The sequence below is a fragment of the Danio rerio genome, chromosome 17 (assembly GCF_049306965.1).
Source record: "Danio rerio strain Tuebingen ecotype United States chromosome 17, GRCz12tu, whole genome shotgun sequence".
Classification (NCBI taxonomy): Eukaryota; Metazoa; Chordata; class Actinopteri; order Cypriniformes; family Danionidae; genus Danio; species Danio rerio.
Genome location: NC_133192.1, coordinates 58,092,501 through 58,102,500, shown reverse-complemented (window position 1 = coordinate 58,102,500; position 10,000 = coordinate 58,092,501). Strand labels below are relative to the sequence as shown.

The following is a 10,000-nucleotide window of genomic DNA, read 5'->3' as shown; positions in this document are numbered from 1 at the left end:
TATGTGCATAGCGGAAAGAAATGGGAAAAACAAAATAGGTCAAGAATAGTTTTGGAACCAAATATCGACTCACAGAATCAGTCCATAAATATTCCCACTACTTGTCAATGGGCAAAAAATAAATTAATAAATAATAATTGTCTGATTCTGGTCCTATATACAGTTGAAGTCAGAATTATTCACCCCCTATGATTTTTATTTTCTTTTTTAAACATTTCCCAAAATATGTTTAACAGAGCAAGGAATTTTCAGTTTGTCTGATAATATTTTTTCTTCTGGAGAAAGTCTGATTTGTTTTATTTTGGCTAGAATAAAAATGTTCTAAAAAACGTTTTTTAGGTAAATATTATTAGCGCCTTTAAGCTATATTTTGTTTCCGACAGTCTCTAGAATAACCATCGTTATACAATAACTTGCCTAATCACCCTAGTGAAGCCTTTAAATGTAATTTTATGCTGTATAGAAGTGTCTTGAAGAATATCTAGTCTAATATTATTTACTGTCATCATGGCAAAGAGAAAATAAATCAGTTATTAGAGATGAGTTATTAACACTATCATGATTAGAAATGTGTTGGAGAAATCTGCTCTCCGTTAAACAGAAATTGAGGAAAAAATCAACCCGGTCTCATTGTGGAAACGTAGCCACGTCTGCGGACCGCGAGATACATCCCGGGAGGTACGTATTTGAGCGTTTTTTGTTTTTCGCGGATCCACGAGAGGCCGCTGTGCGCGCTTTTTCACGTCTTTTTTCTTTGTCTTTTTTCGCGTTTTTTCTGTTCTCGCGCGAAAAGCCGCCGGATCGACTGACCCAGCCGACCCGGCCGCCTTCCTCTTCCTCCTCCTCCTTCCCTAAACCCGATCGATGTTTTGCAAAAGCCGTCCCGAAAAAAAAAAAAGCAAAAGCCCTCGTCTTCGATTTCGACTACGTTTTCGGATCCCGCCGCGTTCTCGCTCTTATTTTTCGGATTCCGTTTTTCATCTTACCTGACTTCTGAAACCGCTGTTCCCCGGACTCGATCCCGGTCGTCGTCCCCGCGGCCGGCTCCTCCTCCTCCTCCGGGGCCTCCGCCGACGCAACGCTGTGAGCTAAGCGGACAAACTGGTTGCATCGGGAAAGCCCTCCACTCGGAGGCGAGCCGTCGGCCGGAGAGCGCGAAGAGGAGGAGCGGAGCGGCGCCACACCTCCCCGCAGCGTTCGCTCGAAAAAAAATAAACACACGTACCTCCGGCCACGTAAATCGCGGTCTCCAGAAACGTCCGCGGGGCTACGTTTCCAGAATGAGCTTGGGTTGGAAAAGATATACAGGGGGTCTAATAAATCTGACTTCAACTGTTAATGATGACAGCATTTCATTTTTAGGCGAACTCTCCCTTTAAAACTCCCCTCTGTTTGGTCAAACAAATTTTTTCTGGCATGTTTTGTGTCGTGTTTCGTTTCATTACTCACTCTCCGGCTTCTCCTCACTGCTCTTCTTGACTCGGTGACACTTTGTGCCCAGAAACACACTGGCAGACTTGTTCTTCTGAGTGTAGAAGGTCAGCACTTCCTCCAGGTCGCTTTCGCTGAAACCAGAAAAGAAGAGGCGTCTGCTGAGAAACCGTTCTCCTCATCTGTCCTCATGAAGTGAAAACACCAACCTGGCCTCCAGAATGAACTCCTGGAAAACGGTGGAGTTGATGCAGCGACCTTCATCTGTCATCGGCTCCAAACTCTCCACCATTTGCTTGGTTTCCTGAGGGTGATTGAGCAAAACAAATCAGGTCCTGCTCACATACAGAAAGTTGAAATGGTAAACCTCCACCAGATTAAAGAAAGCTCCAGAACGTGGTCAGACCTGGTCGTAGAGCTGGATAAAGCTTTCGAGCTGCTGTGAGAGGATGTGTTGGCGCTCCTGCAGACACAGATGCAGACTGGGCTCCTTCACACTCATGCCCTGATGCAGATTACTGCTGGCTCGCTTTAGAAAACGTACAACCAGCTCCTACACACACACACACACACACACACACACACACACACACACAGAAGATGCAGATCACACTCAAATCAATGAAGTGTATTACACATCAATACACTAATACACTATTAATATGCTATTAATATGATATATCACTTGAGTATCGATATGGCAATATGTGCATCTGCATTAGTCACAAAATCATTGAATTAGATTGGTTATTAATGACTTAAAAGTTATTAAAGGTGCAGTAGGTGATTGTCTTCAGAAATGTGTGGTTGATCTGGTTAAAAGTCTCTTCAAAATTCCAATAGTACTGATTAAAGTAAATGATCTAACTGTGTTTATATGTATTTATTAGCGCTGTCAAAATTAACGCGTTAACACATGCGATTCATTTTAAATAATTAACGCGTTAATAATAATTAACTTATTAACGCAATTATTAATGCAGTTGACGTTTTTTTTTACTTGCTGTTGTGGTGGACGTGTGTTCAACATGCAAGAAATGTGGATAAGACCAAGGAAGCACTTTTTGAAGGCAAGTTCCAGTATAAAACAATTAGTCGCATCACAGGTTATCCAGAGTTTCATGCAATTTCGGGTGTTTCATTTTTAACTTTCGACATCTGTTGTTGATACCGCATGGCGAACAGAAAGAAAATCCTCCGCATTTCGTGACTCGGTGTTCCTTTAAGGTAATAAAATCACTGCTTAGGCTACACGGCAGACTTTTAATATGAGTATAATCTTAATCATATTAAAATCGGAGTATTGGTGTCTTATGTAAATGTACTCAGAACGTCTGGTGAAGTCGCGAGCTGTCAAAGACAGGGCATTACTCTGCCTTTCAGCATGAGCCCTCCAAGTTTAGCGTGTTTCCTCATTAAACGCAATGAAAGCGTATGCTTCGCGTTGTTGTGTCAGAATCCTTGTGAAATACAGTAATACTTTAGGACGCTTAGTAGAAGCAAATTTGATGAACGTGATCATGTGTGTTGAATCTGAGGGGAGTTACTCCAGTATGGAAGGCCGTTGGGGCCAAAACGTCTGCAGCGCATTGTGTGTGTCTGTCTGTGTGTGTGTCTGTGTCAGGCCCGTTGAGGGGTGTCAGGGGTGGAGTGAGCGATGTATCTGAGTAGGGGCAAGAGGGGTGTACAATGTATTTAACGACCGGTTTGCGAGAGATTATCATTCATTTGCGGGCATTTGGGAGTCTCTGTGCACTTGCGGGATACTCCTAGTCTTAGCAACTGGATGAATGTAAAGGAGGATTAAGCTAAATTGTTTCTACTCTATAATTAATGTTCTCAACTCACAGCAATAAAACTTTACAGTGAGTGCAACAGTTTGTATTCAATAGTTTATTATTATAATTTTTCATTTTCCATATCTGTAATGCCTGTATTTTGGCATTTTTTTGCAGTCCACTTAGAATCCAACATGAAAATCAATGTTTTCTTTATTGGCATTGGTTGTTTTGAAATGTAAATGACATTAACATGCCTGTGTTTTAATTTCTGTAATAAATATGGCTGTCAAGCCAGGATCTTGATGGTTTATTGTGGGTATGTTGTTTACATGAAGAAATCTGTGTTACAAGTTAAACAAAAATTCTATTAAACAATTATATTTTGAATTAAAATAGTTTTTGTCTTGCGTTTACATTAATTTTACATTTGAATAGCCAAAATTACAAGTTTCAGTATTTTAAATGTGATTAATCGCGATTAATTTTTTTAAAAAGGTGCGATTAATTAGTTAATTTTTTTTAATCGATTGACACCACTAATATATATATATATATGTAGGGTGAGACTAAAACACGTTCATCCAATTTAATATCGTCAGGCAGATAATTCACATAATTCTGATAAGTAGCTCAAATTGTCTATCAGCAAATGTAGATTTGTACATCTGCAGCCGTTCACGCAGATCTGGGGCCTCATGTACGAAGACTTGCGTTGAATTCATGCTAAAACATTGCGTACGTTTCCCAGAGATGGGTTGACTGACAGATATATAAGACTAAATAGGGTTTACCATCTGATCGTGCTCCTTCTGTGTCCAGGCCGGGCTTCTGTTCGCTCTGCTCTCAGCTAGCAGGCGCAGCTGAACGCGGTGCAGGTATGAGGAGAAGGCCATGCGGGCTTGAACTTTACTGCAGGAGCCAAAACAAGACAGTGTTATTCAGTGATCTTCCTACACTTGCAAAGACCAATCAATCTGTATTCTACTAGTCTTTAATCGATTATTTTTTAACAATCCAAATATAAAAATTTAATCGTAAGCTTGACAAACAGTTTTAAAGAATTCGACGTTCCCCTTTCAGAAAGAACAGCGTTTCAAAGATGGCCACCAAGTGAAATGACTTGCCCGTAAGGGACTTTGTGTGAAAGCTCCCTTTAAAATGTACATATTACAATTCCCCAGCTGAGATGCAGAGCTGCGGGCGCCATGCCATCCTCATTCAGAAAGCTGTGTAGGTTGTTTTGCAGAGCAGATGACGCACTTGTTCACCTCACCGCTACCACTATACCGTACGTGTTACTGCACACAAAACAACAGAAGCACATCTGAGGGCAAGCAAAGGCCTCCACGCTGCTCCAACTACCGTGAACTATTCACATGCTCCGTATGACAAGAAGATAAGCGAGGAAAAGTCAAGAAATGTTTCAGAAAGAGCCGCCGTCGCACGTAAACAATGCTACACTGTACTGTAACGGCCCCGGTCCCTTTCCCTTGGCCCTGGCAGGCGCAGAGGAATTTCTACAAACTCAGACATGCCATTATAATTCCTTGCTCGAATTACAATTCAGGCTCTTGGACCGCAAGCGGAGAGGAAACTGGAGTCTTTATTGCACTTTGGACAGGAGTATGTAATATTCATTAATGTCCGCGTATGAAAAGAGCAGCTCTAAATATTTTTCTAGGGGCATTGCGTAAGGTGAAAGCAGGGGAGGGAGGATGTTTCAACTGCGTCCAAAATGTTAAACAAAGGAAAGACAGTCTGACTCCAGCAATTAGGCGGCCAATGAGAGAGAGAGACGAGGATGCAGCCGATTGGCCGAGGAATCCACTTCCTGTGTGAGTTAGACTTGTGGCGGAGGAAACATGCGAAGGATGAAAAGGACACAACGGCGCTCTGTGGATCTCCCTCTTGTAAATGGAGAAGCGATTCTGCCTCCATCTCTGCAAATGGACTGGAACTAAACAGTCCTGCGCAGATAATCACGCTGAGATGCCGTGGCAAGAGAGATGATGTGCTGTCTGAGCAGCAACAAAGCGATAAGGAAGATTGAAAGACACAATACAATGATAATAAATAAAACCCTCTGCACACAGCTTGTGAGCATTTATTCCCTACACTTTTCTATTAACAATAGTTTTGTCATTGTATAACAGTGTGTAAAAAGTCATTGTATTCCAGTGGTTTGTTCTGGGGACAATCCAAAACAAATGTTGATTAAGGGGACTAATAATATTGACCTTAAAATGGGTTTAAAACTATTTAATTCTAGCCGAAATAAAACACATAAGACTTTCTCCAGAAGAACAAATATTAGAGGAAATACTGTGAAAACGTCCTTAATCAAATAAATACTACTTGAGAGATATTTTTGAAAAGAATAAATGTTGCACAGAAGGGTTAATACTTTTGACCTCAACTGTTTATATATGTGTAATTATAATCGTGTGTATAGAAAAGAAAAATCAAGCGTCAGAAACCGCTGCTACTTCACCAACATCACTAGACGTAGATACTAGAGCTAGTGTTTGAATGATTCTCTAGCGTAATGTCTAAAGTGATGACGAAACAGCTGATTTTGCTCACATTTTAAGATTATAAGATTCCCCAGTATTGAGCCTTAATGCTACACTGCAAAATAAGTCTCTTTTTACTTAAATTTTGTGGTCAAAATATCAAAAAAGAATCAAGTCAAGAAGCATTTTCTAAACAAGCTAAAGCTGGTCTTGTTTTCAGAAATAAAGAGTCAAAATCAAGTTTTTTTCTAAAAACAAGCACAATAATCTGCAGATAATAATCTTGTATTTATTTTTAAAAAGCAAAATAATCTTGTTTTTTCGCTTGACGTAAGATTGTTTTGCTTATAATAAAATATAATATATAAAAATCATCTGGAATGGCAAAGAAAGCGTTCTTGCAGGACTCCCAGAGTTCATTAAGATCCTTTGGCTTCATCTTCAACGCCTCCTCCCTCATCTTACCACAGACATGCTCAACAATGTTCATGTCTGCTGACTGGGCTGGCCAATCCTGGAGCACTCTTTGCTTTCAGGAGCTTTGATCTGGAGGCTGAAGTATGAGAAGAAGCGCTATCCTGCTGGAGAATTGTCCCTCTCCTGTGGTTTGTAATGTAATGTGCAGCACAAATGTCTTGATCTCTCAGGCTGTTGATGTTGATCATCCACTCTGCAGATCTCATCATGACATTTTAAGACTTTTTAAGACCCCGCCGACACCCTGATACAGTTTGTACAGTATAAAAACAATGTAAACCAATGTCCACACAGTTCACAAAAACAAACCTGTGCATGTGTGTGTACTGACCTGAGGTCCCAGCCCTGCTGGAGGATGTGGAGCAGATTGACTTTGGGCTGTGTGTGCTGGTCAGATGACTGGACCTCCATCTGTCCCTCCACCCCATCCTCATTCTCACTGGTATGAGGCGACGGAGAGCACTTGACACCTGTACACATCACACACTGCACATCAACGACTACGTTTACACGGACATCAGTAATGGAATTATTTGCCTAGACAATAATATAATTAAGGTGGTTACATGAGTTGCTTTTTAAATGTTCCTATCATGATCCTGTTTTACATGTTACAGCACATAATTGGATTAACGTCATTGTGTCAGCATGCTATCCACATTTCATCCTGGAGTTTCACATTATTTTGGGTGTTTTGTCTGTAGTGCACTACAATAATGCCAATAAATCAGCATACTCCACATGTCCTCATTCATTTCTGTTTAGTTAGATTATGACTTTAGTCAGATTAAAGTATTAAAAAGCACTGTTTACATGGTTGACTCTTAAGGCTGATTTATACTTCTGCGTCAAACACCGGTGTATGCTACGGTGTTGACGCATAGCCCTTCGCCGTGGCCATCGCCGTCACTGACGTGCACCTCTCAAAAAATGTAACTAAACGTCGCAACGACGTGTAGCATAAGCTCTGTGATTGGTCGGCTTGGTAGCGCTGACAAGTCTGGGCGAGACCGAGAGCCGCGCTAATGGCGCGAGCGATTGTTTACAAGTGTTGAGTCCTGTGAAGGAGCTCCGGATGGAAAGTTTTGTTTTGTGTTTACCTCATAGTTAAAGTTGTTGCACGTCCGCCAGTTCCTGCCTCAAAATGAGCGAGTTTGAGCCACTTGTACATCCAGCAAAGTGTTCAGGAAAAGCAAAAAAGCAGCGAAGAAACTCGACACTGAGGAACATTTACACCTCACTGCCAACTAGCGTTTCGGAAGTGTTAATGTAGACCGACAGAGACAGCAGCAGAAGTATAAATGCACAGCTACGCACGTTGCATGCACCGTGGGTTACGCCTCTCACCTGACACAGAACTATAAATCAGGCTTTAATCAGAGTATTGTCTTCTTCGTATAAAAATCGGAGTATTGGTGACCATGTAAACGTACTCAATGACACAATTCAGGTTTACTTTATATTACCTACACTCTATGAGTCATTTATAAAGCATTAGCCAATTGTTATTCATCATTTGTTAAGCATTAACTAGCAATTACGGGGAAATTACTTTTAAAAGTAATGCATTACAATATTGAGAAAGTACCTAGTAGCTTTACTTAGTTACTCTGAATGTTAAGTAAGGATTTACGTTTTTTTACTTTTTTTAATCTGGTTCAGGCCTATTATTGAACCCAGGCTCATTCTGAAAACTTACCCCTGTATACATTTCTGGAGAGTGCCAAATACGTGACGGGAGGTGCTCAAATGTGCTCAAAAACCTGAGTTATATCCTAAAACACATGCTGTGCCCCATATGGTCTAAAACCTGACAGGTGGACAAATCTAAGCTTGTTTTTAATAAAACAAATATAAATATGGATATAATAAATAATACTGCTAATAATAATAACATTATACAAAAGCAAATTGTTATGAATGAACTGAAAAAGCCTCCCGAGATGAAGAAGACATAAAAGCAGTGATTTTTCATATTTATGTCGGCTAGAAAATAATATGTTTTGTAATATTTTAATCCTTTATATTTATATTCTATATCTATTCTTATTATATCCTATATATATCCTTAATATTTAAATGTTTTCATATATAAAGATATTTGCCTATTGCTCTCTTGTGTGTATTAAGCAGTGTGTAAGCGAGGGGCAACTCTGCGCTGGAGTTTAGACCGGGTTTGTTTTGGTCGAATGAAAAATCTATTATAGTTTCTCAAAATAGCGACGCGCCAGCAGTGCGCCTCAGAACACCTTCCTTTTTAGACCAGAACGCCTATGGGTGCACATATGAGCGCTAATGCATTTGCTATTTAAACAGCGCCTCAAAACCACTCTTGCACCAAGCTGAAACTACCAAAAGACTATTGGGCCGCGCCTTGCGCCACACTGCGCCGGGTGTATGTATGATAGGGCCCTACATGTCTTATGAACACCCCTTCAAGTAAACTGCTACTGCAATAGAAACTCACTATAACATCACCTGTAACAGAGATGTCAATCAGCATCAGCACATGAAGGCATCCTGTAACTCTAATGTCACTGAATCAACCGTCTGAATAACTGCACACACATCCTGCAAACGAACCTGTCGGTGGTCTTCTTCTGGAAACTCGTGCAGGTTTCCGCCTCTTCTTTCGCGCCTCGAGTGTAAGCAGCTTTCTTTCATACTGGACCACATGATGTGTGTAAAAGGCCCCGAGCACCAGAGAAATACCATCAGTCGCCTGGACCCTGCAGAATCAAACAAACAGGGAAAACACATTTTTTAAAATGTACTTGCTTATATTGAGAGGTAAAAAAAATATGTGAGGGAGGTCCTCGTTATGCACCAGGCAGTTTGACACGATGCTCAATTGGTACTAATGGACCCAAAGAAAATCTCCCCCACACCATTACACCACCACCACCAGCCTGAACCGCTGATACAAGGCAGGATGATCCATGCTTTCATGTTGTTGAGGCCAAATTGTGAGCCGAGCATCCGAATGTGTCAGCAGAAATGGAGACTCATCAGAGCAGCAACGTTTCTCCAATCTTCTATTGTCCAGTTTTGGTGAGTCTGTGTGAATTGTAGCCTCAGTTTCCTGTTCTTAGCTGACAGGAGCGGCACCCGGTGTGCTCTTCTGCTGCTGTAGCCCATCCGCATCAAGGTTGGCCGTGTTGTGTGTTCAGAGATGCTCTTCTGCAGAGCTCGGTTGTAACGAGTGCTTATTTGAGTTACTGTTGCTGGAACCAGTCTGGCCATTCTCCTCTGACCTCTGGCATCAACAAGGCATTTGCACCCACAGAACTGCCGCTCACTGGATATCTCCTCTTTGTCGGAGCATTCTCTGTAAAGCCTAGAGATGGTTGAGCGTGAAAATCCCAGTAGATCAGCAGTTTCTGAAATACTCAGAGCAGAATGTCTGGCAGCAACAACCATGCCCCGCTCAAAGTCACTTAAATCCCCTTTCCTCCCCATTCTGATGCTCGCTTTGAACTGCAGCAGATCGCCTTGACCATGTCTACATGCCGAAATGCAGTGAGCTGCTGCCATGTGATTGGCTGATTAGAAACTTGCGTTAAAGAGCATTTGTACCTAATAAAGTGGCCGGTGCGTATATATTTCTATATCCACAATTGTCTGTGTTCTTATTAAATTCAGTTTAGATTCTTAATTATAATAGTTGTTTTTGTACAAGCATTTGACTGCATACCGTACTGTGTGTGATTGTGTATGTAAATAATTAAATGTAAATTTAAAAATTTTAATTGGAATAAAAGATACTAACCTCGAGCGGGACGTCAGGGATCTGAGGAG

The 10,000-nt window shown here is 41.1% G+C and overlaps 1 protein-coding gene across 9 annotated transcripts in view; it reads right to left on the bottom strand.

Moving 5' to 3' along the window:
- The window catches only part of ttll5 (tubulin tyrosine ligase-like family, member 5), a 121,718-nt gene that overhangs the window by 55,170 nt on the left and 56,548 nt on the right, over positions 1 to 10,000 (bottom strand). For all 9 annotated transcript variants that reach the window (XR_012392880.1, XR_012392881.1, XR_011007083.2 and 6 more), the window contains exons 19-25: positions 9,972 to 9,992; positions 8,786 to 8,931; positions 6,534 to 6,672; positions 4,004 to 4,121; positions 1,838 to 1,984; positions 1,641 to 1,735; positions 1,450 to 1,565 (exon numbers count right to left, since the gene is read on the bottom strand). Coding sequence is in view for 2 of the 9 variants with exons in the window: in XM_017351877.4 (XP_017207366.3) it covers positions 1,450 to 1,565; positions 1,641 to 1,735; positions 1,838 to 1,984; positions 4,004 to 4,121; positions 6,534 to 6,672; positions 8,786 to 8,931; positions 9,972 to 9,992 (782 nt within the window). In the remaining 7 variants the exon portion in view is untranslated. The remainder of the gene's footprint in view (positions 1 to 1,449; positions 1,566 to 1,640; positions 1,736 to 1,837; positions 1,985 to 4,003; positions 4,122 to 6,533; positions 6,673 to 8,785; positions 8,932 to 9,971; positions 9,993 to 10,000) is intronic.